General features: G+C 44.4%; 1 protein-coding gene across 1 annotated transcript in view; it reads right to left on the bottom strand.

The window, feature by feature from the left end:
• Nucleotides 1-4184: 4184 nt before the first annotated feature.
• The window catches only part of LOC109884784 (protein FAM171A1), a 36803-nt gene continuing 23636 nt past the window's right edge, over nucleotides 4185-17351 (bottom strand). The window contains 6 exon segments of the mRNA XM_031803383.1: nucleotides 4185-7894; nucleotides 8217-8328; nucleotides 8521-8635; nucleotides 9026-9142; nucleotides 16655-16769; nucleotides 16771-16917. Of these exon segments, the coding sequence (XP_031659243.1) occupies nucleotides 6293-7894; nucleotides 8217-8328; nucleotides 8521-8635; nucleotides 9026-9142; nucleotides 16655-16769; nucleotides 16771-16917 (2208 nt within the window). The 3' untranslated portion in view covers nucleotides 4185-6292.

Genomic DNA, 17351 nt, shown 5'->3' with positions numbered 1-17351 from the left:
CTAGTATTTATGCTGAAGTAGTTTGTGTCGGGGTGCTAGGGTCAGTCTATTATATCTGGAGTACTTCTCCTGTCTTATCTGGTGTCCTGTGTGAATTTAAGTATGCTCTCTCTAATTCACTCTTTCTCTCAGAGGACCTGAGCCCCAGGACCATGCCTCAGGACTACCTGGCATGACTCCTCCTTGCTGTCCCCAGTCCACCTGGCCGTGCTGCTGCTCCAGTTTAAACTGTTCTGCCTGCGGCTATGGAACCCTGACCTGTTCACCGGACGTGCTACCTGTTCCAGACCTGCTGTTTTCAACTCTCTAGAGACAGCAGGAGCGGTAGAGATGCTTTTAATGATGGGCTATGAAAAGCCAACTGACACTTACTCCTGAGGTGCTGACTTGTTGCACCCTCGACAACTACTGTGATTATTATTACAGTGCCTTGCGAAAGTATTCGGCCCCCTTGAACTTTGCGACCTTTTGCCACATTTCAGGCTTCAAACATAAAGATATAAAACTGTATTTTTTTGTGAAGAATCAACAACAAGTGGGACACAATCATGAAGTGGAACGACATTTATTGGATATTTCAAACTTTTTTAACAAATCAAAAACTGAAAAATTGGGCGTGCAAAATTATTCAGCCCCTTTACTTTCAGTGCAGCAAACTCTCTCCAGAAGTTCAGTGAGGATCTCTGAATGATCCAATGTTGACCTAAATGACTAATGATGATAAATACAATCCACCTGTGTGTAATCAAGTCTCCGTATAAATGCACCTGCACTGTGATAGTCTCAGAGGTCCGTTAAAAGCGCAGAGAGCATCATGAACACACCAGGCAGGTCCGAGATACTGTTGTGAAGAAGTTTAAAGCCGGATTTGGATACAAAAAGATTTCCCAAGCTTTAAACATCCCAAGGAGCACTGTGCAAGCGATAATATTGAAATGGAAGGAGTATCAGACCACCGCAAATCTACCAAGACCTGGCCGTCCCTCTAAACTTTCAGCTCATACAAGGAGAAGACTGATCAGATGCAGCCAAGAGGCCCATGATCACTCTGGATGAACTGCAGAGATCTACAGCTGAGGTGGGAGACTCTGTCCATAGGACAACAATCAGTCGTATATTGCACAAATCTGGCCTTTATGGAAGAGTGGCAAGAAGAAAGCCATTTCTTAAAAATATCCATAAAAAGTGTTGTTTAAAGTTTGCCACAAGCCACCTGGGAGACACACCAAACATGTGGAAGAAGGTGCTCTGGTCAGATGAAACCAAAATTGAACTTTTTGGCAACAATGCAAAACGTTATGTTTGGCGTAAAAACAACACAGCCCATCACCCTGACCACACCATCCCCACTGTCTATCATGGTGGTGGCAGCATCATGGTTTGGGCCTGCTTTTCTTCAGCAGGGACAGGGAAGGTGGTTAAAATTGATGGGAAGATGGATGGAGCCAAATACAGGACCATTCTGGAAGAAAACCTGATGGAGTCTGCAAAAGACCTGAGACTGGGACGGAGATTTGTCTTCCAACAAGACAATGATCCAAAAAATAAAGCAAAATCTACAATGGAATGGTTCAAAAATAAACATATCCAGGTGTTAGAATGGCCAAGTCAAAGTCCAGACCTGAATCCTATCGAGAATCTGTGGAAAGAACTGAAAACTGCTGTTCACAAATGCTCTCCATCCAACCTCACTGAGCTCGAGCTGTTTTGCAAGGAGGAATGGGAAAAAATGTCAGTCTCTCGATGTGCAAAACTGATAGAGACATACTCCAAGCGACTTACAGCTGTAATCGCAGGCAAAAGGTGGCGCTACAAAGTATTAACTTAAGGGGGCTGAATAATTTTGCACACCCAATTTTTCAGTTTTTGATTTGTTAAAAAAGTTTGAAATATCCAATAAATGTCGTTCCACTTCATGATTGTGTCCCACTTGTTGTTGATTCTTCACAAAAAAATACAGTTTTATATCTTTATGTTTGAAACCTGAAATGTGGCAAAAGGTCGCAAAGTTCAAGGGGGCCGAATACTTTCGCAAGGCACTGTATTTGACCATGCTGGTCATCTATGAACAATTGAACATCTTGGCCATGTTCTGTTATAATCTCCACCCGGCACAGCCAGAAGAGGACTGGCCACCCCTCATAGCCTGGTTTCTCTCTAGGTTTCTTCCTAGGTTTTGGCCTTTCTAGGGAGTTTTTCCTAGCCACCATGCTTCTACACCTGCATTGCTTGCTGTTTGGGGTTTTAGGCTGGGTTTCTGTACAGCATTTTGAGATATCAGCTGATGTAAGAAGGGCTATTTGATTTGATATGCTGAGCGGTTGTTGCCTGCTTTTCCTTCACTCTACAGTCCAACTCTTCCCAAACAATCTCAATTGGGTTGAGGTCAGGTGATTGTGGAGGCCAGGTCATCTGATACAGCACTCCATCACTCTGGTCAAATAGCCCTTACACAGCCTGGAAGTGTGTTTTGGGTCATTGTCCTGTTGAAAAACAAATGATAGTTTCACTTCACTAAGCGCAACCCAGATGGGATGGCGTATCGCTGCAGAATGCTGTGGTAGCCATGCTGGTTAAGTGTGCCTTGAAATCTAAATAAATCAGTGTCACCAGCAAAGCACCCCCACACCTCCTCCCAACTTCACGGTGGGAACCACACATGGAGATCATCCGTTCACCTACTCTGTGTCTCACAAAGACATGACGGTTGGAACCAAAAATCTCAAATTTGGACTCATCAGACCAAAGGACAAAATTTCCACCGATCTAATGTCCATTGCTCGCGTTTCTTGGCCCAAGCAAGTCTCTTCTTTTTGGTGTCCTTTAGCAGTGGTTTGCAGCAATTGGACCAGGATGGCCTGACTCACGCAGTCTCCTCTGAACAATTGATGTTGAGATGTCTGTTACTTGAACTCTGTGAAGCATTTATTTGGGCTGCAATCTGAGGTGCAGTTAACTCTTAAGGAACTTATCCTCTGCAGCAGAGGTAACTCTGGGTCTTCCTTTCCTGTGGCAGTCCTTATAAGAGCTAGTTTCATCATAGCACTTGATGGTTTTTACAACTGAAATGTTCCAGAGTGACTGACCTTCATGTCTTAAAATAATGGACAGTTGTTTCTCTCTGCTTATTTCATCTGTTCTTGCCATAATATGGACTTGGTCTTTTACCAAATAGGGCTATCTTCTGTATACCACCCCCACCGTTTAACAAGGCACACATGTTAATGGAAATGCATTCCAGGTGACTACCTCATGAAGCTGGTTGAGAGAATGCCAAGAGTGTGCAAAGCTGTCAATCAAGGCAAAGGGTGGCTACTTTGAAGAATGTCAAATATAAAATATTTTATTTGTTTACATTTTTTTTGGTTACTACATGATTCCATGTGTTTTGACATCTTCACTATTATTCTACAATGTAGAAAATAGTAAAAATAAAGAAAAACCCTTGAATGAGTAGGTGTCCAAACTTTTGACTATAGCATAGATCAAACGTTTCCATCATATATATTTTTTTTAAATAACATCAACATTGCCACACTATGGAGCGCATCTGTCAGCTACTGAAATCAGGGGGAAACGGTTGAGCTCTGGCCATTATTATTTTACCTTTATTTAACCAGGCAAGTCAGTTAAGAACAAATTCTTATTTTCAATGGAACAGTGGGTTAACTGCCTGTTCAGGGGCAGAATGACAGATTTGTACCTTGTCAGCTCGGGGGTTTGAACTAGTCCAACGCTCTAACCGCTAGGCTACCCTGCCGCCCGATGGAGGGTTGATATGCTGCTCCATTAAATCCGCCCGTTAGTAACCGGTAAAGCCTTGAGGGGGGAGTCAGGTTCTCCCACTCAGCAAGATGTTGATTGATTTCCTGTCAATATACAGGTCCGTCAAAAGGAGCATGAAATCTGACAAGCCTAATGGAAACGAATAAGTCAAGCATAAGGGAATGAAAAGCTTTACCATAATTCGGTGTGGTTCAGTAATGTAGAACATGTAGCCATGACTACTGCTTTAGATATCAGATACATTAACGTGAACCATGCATCTGGATACAGTCTAACCCTGAAGCATTTGACGTTGATCTACAGAGCATGACTCAATTATGTTCTACTTACTCTACTACACCCAAACTTGCTCTATAGTCTCTAGACTAGTGCTAAACCATACACAGAAGATGCAGAAGTCCAGTTTGTCTCTTTATTCAGAATAATAAGTGTAAATTATAATACAAGCAACCAGTTAAGACATTCAGAATGGAAGGAACAGTAACATACAGTACTCTCCCAGAGTGGTTACTATGGTGATGGAGTACAGCGAGAGAGAGAGAGAGAGAGAGGATGAGGGGTCATTCACAACACTAGCTCACATGTCAACATGTAGAGGAGAGAACTATATACACGGTAATGCCTCAGATGTCATATGCTGTCACACACACCCCCGCAGTATATTGTCTGCACGCACAGATATGAACACTAAGGCACATGCTTGTGCAGAAAGACATGAGTACAGACAGAGACGGGCCCACGCACTGGCACACAGAGGCAGATGCAAAAGTCAATAAACAAACTAGCTACGGCCACACAGCATCCTCCCTTTGTGACTGAGGAGAGGAGAGAGGGGGTTGCTGCATGCTGTCTGCCAGGGACAGAGGGGAGAGGAGAGAGGGGGTTGCTGCATGCTGTCTGCCAGGGACAGAGGGAGGAGAGGAGAGAGGGGGTTGCTGCATGCTGTCTGCCAGGGACAGAGGGGAGAGGAGAGAGGGGGTTGCTGCATGCTGTCTGCCAGGGACAGAGGGGAGAGGAGAGAGGGGGTTGCTGCATGCTGTCTGCCAGGGACAGAGGGAGGAGAGGAGAGAGGGGGTTGCTGCATGTTGTCTGCCAGGGACAGAGGGAGGAGAGGAGAGAGGGGGTTGCTGCATGCTGTCTGACAGGGACAGAGGGAGGAGAGGAGAGAGGGGGTTGCTGCATTCTGTCTGCCAGGGACAGAGGGAGGAGAGGAGAGAGGGATGAGGTAGTGGAGGGTTAGAGCTCAACAGGGGAGAGGAGAAATAAATAGCTAGCTGAACTGATGTGTACGAGTCAACTTGTTCAAAGGCACTTGGAAAACGAGGAAGTCGATTATAGTGGTTTCCAAACGTCAGGATGTGGTTTGGTTTCAGAGAAAAGGCTTTGGGTGTTTGTCTGTTAAAACTCGGTACTTACAGTAAGGGGAAAAAAACGATAAAACATATCTGAGTAGAAAATAGCATAAACGTATTTGAGTAAAATAGTTTGGCAACTAAAATCACAGAGTACTTAAAATGACAAAACAAGGCATCTCAAGCAACTGTATAAAAGTGATGCATAGCCAGCCGTTCAGAGCAAAGTATGCCAGTGGTTCAACACACAAAACCTTCATATAAAACCTCACTGGTAGAGTGCTGCAATATCAACAGTCACCAACAGAGGGGGCTGTATCCCATTATCTGATTCACCAGTCCTGTGGATGGGAAACTGAAGTTACACACACACTAATCTAAGGTACCCTAACGTTGGAAAATGGAAACCTAAAAAAATATGTTTTAGTGTCACATACACTGGATAGATGCAGCCATAGTAGTACGGCGCCCCTGGAGCAAATCAGGGTTAAGTGCCTTGCTCAAGGGCACATCGACAGATTTTTCACCGTCTTGGCTTGGGTATTTGAACCAGCGATCTTTACATTACTGGCCCACCGCTCTAACCGCTAGGCTACCTGCCGCCCAGATTAAGACTTGTGGGGGGAAAACTGATCGTAGATCTGTGCAGCATTATACATTAGAGTAGCTTCCTTTCCTGCTGTATGTATATCCTGTCCTAGTTACTGATCTGAAAACACTACTACTCCTTCTACCTAGACCTGCCAGTAGACATCCGCCATATTGCTTTTGCTTTATTCCACAGCCCCTTTTTGCTGACACAGCTAATTTACTAAAGGCATAGCAGTTGTGCATTACATGTTCTCTGGCGTTGTTAAGTTTGTTTTTAGTTCAGGAGTTCATCTGTATCACCAGGACAAAGTCTCTATGGCATGTCTAGTCAGTGGCCTGTCCATGTAGTGTGGGGCTATGATGATACACAGGAAGGATTAGACATTAGAATGTATGGAGTTCCAACTGTTCCAATCGTTTCCATTCACTGACAGTTCCATTTAGCTCCCAGTGCAGATGTACTTCCTGAATGATCTGGATCTATAGCTGGCCAATCCTTCTTCATGTCACTCTGGGGTGGGGTGGTGGGAGGGGAAGTAAAGTTATAGTTCAAGGGTCAGAGGTTATTTGAGGTTAAAGACTGCCAATAGGGGGCGCTCCTCCCTCTTCTGCCAGGGGCTCTTCTTCTCCTCCTCCTCTCCGTGGTCATCAGGGGCAACAGACAATAGGGCCGGTTGGTCATGCTCAGTCCTGAAGACCATGCCCTCGGTCTCTGTGAGTGGGGGTGGAGAGGAGGAGGAGGAGGAGGGGGAGGAGAGGGGTGAAGGAGCCTCTTCCTGTATCATCCCCTCTCCTCTGTGTTCCTCTTCCTCTCCTCTGTCCTCCTCCTCTTCCTCTACTTGTTGATGTCCCTGTGTGTTCTGCATCCCTGGACCCAAAGGGCTGTCCTGGGGGCTACACTCAGGAGTCTCCCCCTCCAGGTCATCCACATATACCAGCTGGGTGTAGGCCATGGCAGGAGGGCCGCTCTTTGTCCTCCCCCTCTCTCTGTCTTTCTCTCTTTCCCTCTCTCCTACCTTCCTCTCTACCTCCCTCCCCCTCCGCCCTGCTCTGGGCTCATTAAGGTCCACCCCGGAGTCCAGACTTGCGTCGTTTCCGTTGACATGCCTACCACCACTGTTGTTACCATGGCTACCTCCTCCACCTGGATTCCCCTTGGCTTGCCCAGCCCGCTGCAAGTCTATGTAAGAGTGTCTGATGGCGTTAGACCGACCGTCCAATGAGACGAACCAGGCGCGCGGGTGTGTGAGGGGCTTCCCTCCCCGCAGTTCCATCAGTTTCCTCTCAGCCAATAGAGTGTCCTCGCCGTTCATTTGCATAATCCCTGACTCCCCAAGTGCTGTCGGGATAGACAGGGACTCTGATAGGCTGCTCCACTCCCCTTGCCCCTCTCCTTGTCCCTGGTTGGCTGAGGCGATAGCATAATCGGCGTGTGTTTGCCCCAGGGGTTGCTGGGAGTGTGAGGCGTTGAGCTCAGCCTGGATGGTCTCCAGGTCACTCTGCTGGTCAGTCTGTAAGAACAGGGCCTGGCCACACAGCGGGTGCTCCCCCGGCAGGCGCATGTAGTGGGCTGGGATCACCAGGGTGGGCCGGATCCTCCTGGGGTAACCGTCTCCTCCACTCAGCAGGTCCACGGAGCCACAGCACAGCAGCTGGCCCGGCCTGGGGAGGGAGAGGGGCAGGGAGCCCAGGTGGTCCACAGACCGGGACAGGAGGTAGTCTGGGGGTCTGCGCTCACACCCCTCCCCTCTGATAGGGGAGACAGGTGGGGAGCAGGGCGAGGTAGCCTCACGCACACTAGTCCCGCCCTCCCCAACACCACTCAATTGACTTGCTGACGCCTGCACCTGATTTGAGGAGGAAAGTCTATCTGGGAGCTGATTGATGGATGAGCAGATGGAGGTGTATGATTGGCGGTAGCCGGCATCCGTCCCGGCGGAGAGGGCTGACTTAAACGGGAACGTCTCCACAGACTGACGGTAATCTCTGCTGCGTGGCGTCAGGTTGCCTAGCGACGAGCCATGACGACTTCGGCTGTGGTTTCCTAGAGACATGCGACTGTGGTTGCCATGGGAGACCAGGTCATGGCGATCGTAGGAGGAGGGTTTGAGCATGGGCGTGGTCATGTCGGGTTCTGCTGTCGTAGAGACCAGCTCCAAATGAACCTAGAGATGTAATAAGGTTTTAGTGTCAGTTTCACAGACAGTAGCGCTATGCCATTATCTAACATGCTCTTCAAACAGAATACACAGAACACACAGGGAACAATACCATCAATACACACTAACACAAAAGTGAAAAAACTCAACAGAATATTATCTGTGATTATAACAATAGAAAGTGCAGTGGCAGTTCCAAAGTGCAGTGGCAGTTCCAAAGTGCACTGGCAGTTCCAAAGTGCACTGGCAGTTCCAAAGTGCACTGGCAAAGGGAGAAAGCATGTTAGTATGAAGAGACCAGTGGTCCCTGGCCTGGATGTTGACTGACCTCGCTGCTGATGAGGTGGGACATGGAGGTTGACTGGTCTCTCTTACTGCCCTCCAGACCAGACGACAGAGTCAGCTTCCGCTGGGACAGACGAGGCTTCACACAACCACGCCTGGAAAGAGACAGAGACAGGGAGATAGTGAGGGAGAGACAGGGAGAGAGAGAGAAACGGAGAGACAGGGAGGGAGAGAGAGAGAGAAGGGGGGAGGAAAGAGAAGACAGTCCTGTTGAAACTCAAGACTGCTTCACTCACGCACAAGACACTTATGACAGTCAGCAGGAAAGTCCATTGATCCAGACAGACCTGCAGTAGTACAGTAGTAGACAGAGCAGGCAGAGGAGGATGACAGCCATGCCTCCCAGTATGGCCAATAGGAAGACAGTGTGGTACGCACTGATGTCCTTTGCCACCACCGGACCTGCAGAAACAGACGCATTCTTCTTCTTTTTTTTTAACGGTTCACAGAGGAAGTTTTACCTGTTTTAAATGTGTGTGTTGGTACCTGTGTCTAGTGGGGACATGGTGTGTATTGGTACCTGTGTCTAGTGGGGACATGGTGTGTGTTGGTACCTGTGTCTAGTGGGGACGTGGTGTGTGTTGGTACCTGTGTCTAGTGGGGACATGGTGTGTATTGGTACCTGTGTCTAGTGGGGACATGGTGTGTGTTGGTACCTGTGTCTAGTGGGGACGTGGTGTGTGTTGGTACCTGTGTCTAGTGGGGACGTGGTGTGTGTTGGTACCTGTGTCTAGTGGGGACATGGTGTGTGTTGGTACCTGTGTCTAGTGGGGACGTGGTGTGTGTTTGTACCTGTGTCTAGTGGGGACATGGCAGCCACCCAGTATCCCAGCTGAGGGGCGATGTAGGTTAGGCTGAGCTGGTCTCCCTCCCTCTGGACATAGCCCAGACTGCTCTTCAACCAGGCCCCTACAAACAAACACAGAGAGAGTTAGAGATATACTCTTCAACCACAGTAAATTAGTGTAAAGCTTTTGGCCTCGTCACTGTGCTGCTGCAGTTCTCCAGCCAACCACTGTGAGGCAGCAGATTCACAGTGACACAGTCATAACTCACACTGGCCAGGAGCCATATGAGCTAGAATCATCATAACATAGCCAGACACAGTCATTGTGTAAGATGATGTAACACGGCCTGGACAACGATCTAATGTCAGTTTTATTTGTCACCATTGGTATGATAAGGATTTGTGGTATGTAGGCTGATCCAAGATCTGTGTATGAGAGGGGCTATGACAGTGCAGCATTGGTCTCTGCAGGGGATTCTCTGTCTATTATAGATGCTCTGATGCAACCCAATTAGAAGGGAAGAACTAATGTACAGGGAGGGGGAGAGAGAAACAAGAGAAGGAGAGAAATGCCTGTGACTCAGCATCTTTATGAAACGCTTCGCCTCCCTCACACACACAGTTGTCATCGATCCCCATGGACCAAGCACAGCTAAGCACAGAAACAGCCCAACCCAGCACAGCCCTGTCCTCTTGAGGAGTCAACTCTCACTGGATGACCTTTTACATCAGTGTATTGTATCCTGGGCTGTAAGGCATCACACACACACATATATATATACACACACACAAACACACGCAAGCATGCACACAGAGTCAATACTGGTCACCTTTACATTAGTACTAGTCCTTTGTGAGAATTTGTAGGAACGTCATCATGAACTCTGTTCAGATGTGAACTGGATGGTATTGACATCATTAACTCCTCTCTGTAATGTATTGGCATCATTAACTCCTCTATGTAATGTATTGGCATCATTAACTCCTCTCTGTAATGTATTGAGTCTGGATGGTATTTACATCATTAACTCCTCTCTGTAATATATTGAGTCTGGATGGTAATTACATCATTAACTCCTCTCTGTAATGTATTGAGTCTGGATGGTATTTACATCATTAACTCCTCTCTGTAATATATTGAGTCTGGATGGTAATTACATCATTAACTCCTCTCTGTAATGTATTGGCATAATTTACTCCTCTCTGTAATGTATTGGCATCATTAACTCCTCTCTGTAATGCATCGGCATCATTAACTCCTCTCTGTAATGCATCGGCATCATTAACTCCTCTCTGTAATGTATCGACATCATTAACTCCTCTCTAATGTATCGACATCATTAACTCCTCTCTGTAATGTATTGACACCATTAACTCCTCTCCGTAATGTATTGACACCATTAACTCCTCTCTGTAATGTATTGACATCATTAACTCCTCTCTGTAATGTATTGACACCATTAACTCCTCTCTGTAATGTATTGACACCATTAACTCCTCTCTGTAATGTATTGACACCATTAACTCCTCTCTGTAATGTATTGACACCATTAACTCCTCTCTGTAATGTATTGACACCATTAACTCCTCTCTGTAATGTATTGACACCATTAACTCCTCTCTGTAATGTATTGACACCATTAACTCCTCTCTGTAATGTATTGACACAATTACCTCCTCTCTGTAATGTATTGCGTCTGGATGGTAATTACATCATTAACTCCTCTCTGTAATGTATTGCGTCTGGATGGTAATTACATCATTAACTCCTCTCTCTAATGTATTGACACCATTAACTCCTCTCTGTAATGTATTGACATCATTAACTCCTCTCTGTAATGTATTGACACCATTAACTCCTCTCTGTAATGTATTGACACCATTAACTCCTCTCTGTAATGTATTGCGTCTGGATGGTAATTACATCATTAACTCCTCTCTGTAATGTATTGACACCATTAACTCCTCTCTGTAATGTATTGGCATCATTAACTACTCTCTGTAATGTATTGACACCATTAACTCCTCTCTAATGTATTGACAGCATTAACTCCTCTCTGTAATGTATTGACACCATTAACTCCTCTCTGTAATGTATTGACATCATTAACTCCTCTCTGTAATGTATTGACACCATTAACTCCTCTCTGTAATGTATTGCGTCTGGATGGTAATTACATCATTAACTCCTCTCTGTAATGTATTGCGTCTGGATGGTAATTACATCATTAACTCCTCTCTAATGTATTGACACCATTAACTCCTCTCTGTAATGTATTGACATCATTAACTCCTCTCTGTAATGTATTGACACCATTAACTCCTCTCTGTAATGTATTGACACCATTAACTCCTCTCTGTAATGTATTGCGTCTGGATGGTAATTACATCATTAACTCCTCTCTGTAATGTATTGACACAATTACCTCCTCTCTGTAATGTATTGACACCATTAACTCCTCTCTGTAATGTATTGACATCATTAACTCCTCTCTGTAATGTATTGACACCATTAACTCCTCTCTGTAATGTATTGACACCATTAACTCCTCTCTGTAATGTATTGACACCATTAACTCCTCTCTGTAATGTATTGACACCATTAACTCCTCTATGTAATGTATCGACACCATTAACTCCTCTCTGTAATGTATTGACACCATTAACTCCTCTCTAATGTATTGACACCATTAACTCCTCTCTGTAATGTGTTTGACACAATTACCTCCTCTCTGTAATGTATTGACACCATTAACTCCTCTCTGTAATGTATTGACATCATTAACTCCTCTCTGTAATGTATTGACACCATTAACTCCTCTCTGTAATGTATTGCGTCTGGATGGTAATTACATCATTAACTCCTCTCTGTAATGTATTGACACCATTAACTCCTCTCTGTAATGTATTGACACCATTAACTCCTCTCTGTAATGTATTGACACCATTAACTCCTCTCTGTATTGTATTGACACCATTAACTCCTCTCTGTAATGTATTGACACAATTACCTCCTCTCTGTAATGTATTGACACCATTAACTCCTCTCTGTAATGTATTGACATCATTAACTCCTCTCTGTAATGTATTGACACCATTAACTCCTCTCTGTAATGTATTGCGTCTGGATGGTAATTACATCATTAACTCCTCTCTGTAATGTATTGACACCATTAACTCCTCTCTGTAATGTATTGACACAATTACCTCCTCTCTGTAATGTATTGACACAATTACCTCCTCTCTGTAATGTATTGACACCATTAACTCCTCTCTGTAATGTATTGACATCATTAACTCCTCTCTGTAATGTATTGACACCATTAACTCCTCTCTGTAATGTAATGCGTCTGGATGGTAATTACATCATTAACTCCTCTCTGTAATGTATTGCGTCTGGATGGTAATTACACCATTAACTCCTCTCTAATGTATTGACACCATTAACTCCTCTCTGTAATGTATTGACACCATTAACTCCTCTCTGTAATGTATTGCGTCTGGATGGTAATTACATCATTAACTCCTCTCTGTAATGTATTGACACCATTAACTCCTCTCTGTAATGTATTGACACCATTAACTCCTCTCTGTAATGTAATGCGTCTGGATGGTAATTACATCATTAACTCCTCTCTGTAATGTATTGCGTCTGGATGGTAATTACACCATTAACTCCTCTCTAATGTATTGACACCATTAACTCCTCTCTGTAATGTATTGACACCATTAACTCCTCTCTGTAATGTATTGCGTCTGGATGGTAATTACATCATTAACTCCTCTCTGTAATGTATTGACACCATTAACTCCTCTCTGTAATGTATTGACATCATTAACACCTCTCTGTAATGTATTGACATCATTAACTCCTCTCTGTAATGTATTGACACCATTAACTCCTCTCTGTAATGTATTGACACCATTAACTCCTCTCTGTAATGTATTGACACCATTAACTCCTCTCTGTAATGTATTGACACCATTAACTCCTCTCTGTAATGTATTGACACCATTAACTCCTCTCTGTAATGTATTGACACCATTAACTCCTCTATGTAATGTATCGACACCATTAACTCCTCTCTGTAATGTATTGACACCATTAACTCCTCTCTAATGTATTGACACCATTAACTCCTCTCTGTAATGTGTTTGACACAATTACCTCCTCTCTGTAATGTATTGACACCATTAACTCCTCTCTGTAATGTATTGACACCATTAACTCCTCTCTGTAATGTATTGCGTCTGGATGGTAATTACATCATTAACTCCTCTCTGTAATGTATTGACACCATTAACTCCTCTCTGTAATGTATTGACACCATTAACTCCTCTCTGTAATGTATTGACACCATTAACTCCTCTCTGTATTGTATTGACACCATTAACTCCTCTATGTAATGTATTGACACCATTAACTCCTCTCTGTAATGTATTGACACAATTACCTCCTCTCTGTAATGTATTGACACCATTAACTCCTCTCTGTAATGTATTGACATCATTAACTCCTCTCTGTAATGTATTGACACCATTAACTCCTCTCTGTAATGTATTGCGTCTGGATGGTAATTACATCATTAACTCCTCTCTGTAATGTATTGACACCATTAACTCCTCTCTGTAATGTATTGACACAATTACCTCCTCTCTGTAATGTATTGACACAATTACCTCCTCTCTGTAATGTATTGACACCATTAACTCCTCTCTGTAATGTATTGACACCATTAACTCCTCTCTGTAATGTAATGCGTCTGGATGGTAATTACATCATTAACTCCTCTCTGTAATGTATTGCGTCTGGATGGTAATTACACCATTAACTCCTCTCTAATGTATTGACACCATTAACTCCTCTCTGTAATGTATTGACACCATTAACTCCTCTCTGTAATGTATTGCGTCTGGATGGTAATTACATCATTAACTCCTCTCTGTAATGTATTGACACCATTAACTCCTCTCTGTAATGTATTGACACCATTAACTCCTCTCTGTAATGTAATGCGTCTGGATGGTAATTACATCATTAACTCCTCTCTGTAATGTATTGCATCTGGATGGTAATTACACCATTAACTCCTCTCTAATGTATTGACACCATTAACTCCTCTCTGTAATGTATTGACACCATTAACTCCTCTCTGTAATGTATTGACACCATTAACTCCTCTCTGTAATGTATTGACATCATTAACACCTCTCTGTAATGTATTGACATCATTAACACCTCTCTGTAATGTATTGACATCATTAACTCCTCTCTGTAATGTATTGACACCATTAACTCCTCTCTGTAATGTATTGACACCATTACCTCCTCTCTGTAATGTATTGACATCATTAACTCCTCTCTGTAATGTATTGACAACCATTAACTCCTCTATGTAATGTATTGACACCATTAACTCCTCTCTGTAATGTATTGCGTCTGGATGGTAATTACATCATTAACTCCTCTCTGTAATGTATTGACACCATTAACTCCTCTCTGTAATGTATTGACACCATTAACTCCTCTCTGTAATGTATTGACACCATTAACTCCTCTCTGTAATGTATTGACACCATTAACTCCTCTCTGTAATGTATTGACATCATTAACTCCTCTCTGTAATGTATTGACACCATTAACTCCTCTCTGTAATGTATTGCGTCTGGATGGTAATTACATCATTAACTCCTCTCTGTAATGTATCGACACCATTACCTCCTCTCTGTAATGTATTGACATCATTAACTCCTCTCTGTAATGTATTGACATAATTAACTCCTCTCTGTAATGCATTGACACCATTAACTCCTCTCTGTAATGTATTGACACAATTACCTCCTCTCTGTAATGTATTGACACCATTAACTCCTCTCTGTAATGTATTGATACTGGATGGTAGTTACATCATAAACACACAGAGGTAAACCAGCTCCTTTCTAACAGTATGTGACATCATTCAGCTCAGTACAACATCACAGAACAAAATACATGCTGTCAGTTAAACTAGCAGAACAGGTTTCACCAAGTCTGTGTGTATCTTTTGCTGAAGCGTCTGTGTGTGAGAGTTTGTGTGTGTCTGTATGCTCAAGCATCTGTGTGTCTGTGTGAGAGTTGGTGTGTGTGTGCTCAAGCATCTGTGTGTGAGAGTTTGTGTGTGTCTGTGTGCTCAAGCATCTGTGTGTGAGAGTTTGTGTGTGTCTGTGTGCTCAATATTCTGTGTGTGTGTGTGCGCGCGCAAGTTGCTGTGTGTGCTCAAGCATCTGTTTGTCTGTGTGAGAGTTGCTGTGTGTGTGCTCAAGCATCTGTTTGTCTGTGTGAGAGTTGGTGTGTGTGTGTGGGTGTGTGTGAGAGAGTTGGTGTGTGTATGCATCTGTGAGAGTTGATGTGTGTGTGTGTGTCTGTGAGAGTTGGTGTGTGTGTGTGTGTGTGTGTGAGAGTTGGTGTGTGTGTGTGTGAGAGTTGGTGTGTGTGTGTGAGAGTTGGTGTGTGTGTGTGAGAGTTGGTGTGCGTGTGTGTGAGAGTTGGTGTGCGTGTGTGTGAGAGTTGGTGTGCGTGAGAGTTGGTGTGTGTTATCCCCTCTCCATGTGCAAGCCTAGACAACAACACAGTCCCTCCTAACATTGGCTTCTTTGTGTGGTAAAAGAATGATCAGGCAGAAATATTTCTGGAGAAATCTCAAACACACTCGATCGCACACTTACACACACACACACACACACACACAAACTGGTCACTGGAGAAACTCATTAAAGCCCCGGGTCTGTTAGGTTTGTTATTTGGGGGTTGCTAGGGAAACGGTGGACTAAAACACAGAGGACCAGAGGTGGGTGTTTCTGGGAAATATTAACCATACAGTGTGTGTGTGTTGACACAAGGCTACATACCCTCTGGCTATAAGGCATCCTGGGAACAGTGGCTTTCAATGTCAATCATGTAAAGGGTCACCCAGTGAGAGAGTTGACTCCTCAGGAGAACATGGCTGTGTTGGGCTCGGTACAGTACTGTGTGTGATTGTTTACACTTATGTGTATATCTGTGTGTGTGTGTGTGTGTGCCTCAGCTTGACTGGTTCAAGCATTACTCTGGCTACCCTCCTAAATCACTCCACTGCTGTCTGAGTCAATGATCTACGGCTGACTACACCTCTACTGATCTGGGGAGGGATTTCCAAACAGGTTAGGGTACATTTCCTAACCAATCTTGTGATGTGGATGTAATCAGGAACAAGAAGTATTGTGTTTTAATACGGTGCGTTACGTCCAATAATATGGTAGATAATCTTTTATAAAGTTCTCAATTATTCCATTCATAACTCTGCCACACTGTAATCTCCCGTCTCACTGTACAGTGTGTGTGTGTGTGTGTTGCACTCTGGTACGGTTTTTCCCCCCAGTTCCTTTAAAAAAAAGTATGTAGTGATGCATTTCCCAGCTTGACTGAGATACACACATCCCATCAACTTTCAGGAAACATAGATCCCACTGATGAAGGATGCAGAAGGGTAGACACACACAACACGTACCTTACCCTACTGATTAGAGGTTCCGAGGGGAGGAATTCTGGACCCAAACACAGGAAATGTGCTCCCTGCTCAGAAAAACTGAAAAGCTGTGTGTGTGTGTGTACTCACCTAGACTGGGGTCGAACCTCCAGGCTGGGATGTGTTGGTTCTCCTTCAGGCCGCAATTGGCCGGTAGAGAGATGGAGATGCTGATTGGGCAGTTCACCTGGAGCTCCACCCCCCTCACTGGCAAATAGGTGGACAGAGATGGCCGCCACTGGAGTCAGCTCAAACCTACGCTCACTTCCTGTTAGAGGAGAAGAGGAGAGCCAAAAGAGAGGTGTAGTGAGAGGGAGAGAGAGAGAGAGAGAGAGAGGAGAGGTGTAGTGAGAGGGAGAGAGAGAGAGAGAGAGAGAGAGGAGAGGTGTAGTGAGAGGGAGAGAGAGAGAGAGAGAGAGAGAGGAGAGGTGTAGTGAGGGGAAGTGAGAGGAGAGAGAGAAGAGAGGAGAGGTGTAGTGAGGAGAGAGAGAGCAGAGAGAGAGAGAGAAGAGAGGAGAGGTGTAGTGAGGGAGAGAGAGAGAGAGAGAGGAGAGGTGTAGTGAGAGGGAGAGAGAGAGAGAGAGAGAGAGAGAGAGAGAGAGGAGAGGTGTAGTGAGGGAGAGAGAGAGAGAGAGAGGAGAGGTGTAGTGAGAGGGAGAGAGAGAGAGAGAGAGAGAGAGGAGAGGTGTAGTGAGAAGGGGAGAGAGAGAGAGAGAGGAGAAGAGAGAGGAGAGAGAGAGAGAGAGAGAGAGAGAGAGAGAGAGAGAGAGAAGAGAGAGAGAGAGAG

Source organism: Oncorhynchus kisutch, linkage group LG2 (assembly GCF_002021735.2).
Source record: "Oncorhynchus kisutch isolate 150728-3 linkage group LG2, Okis_V2, whole genome shotgun sequence".
In the NCBI taxonomy this organism is placed as follows: Eukaryota; Metazoa; Chordata; class Actinopteri; order Salmoniformes; family Salmonidae; genus Oncorhynchus; species Oncorhynchus kisutch.
Note: the sequence above shows the minus strand (reverse complement) of the source record. Positions and strands in the feature narration are given on the sequence as shown.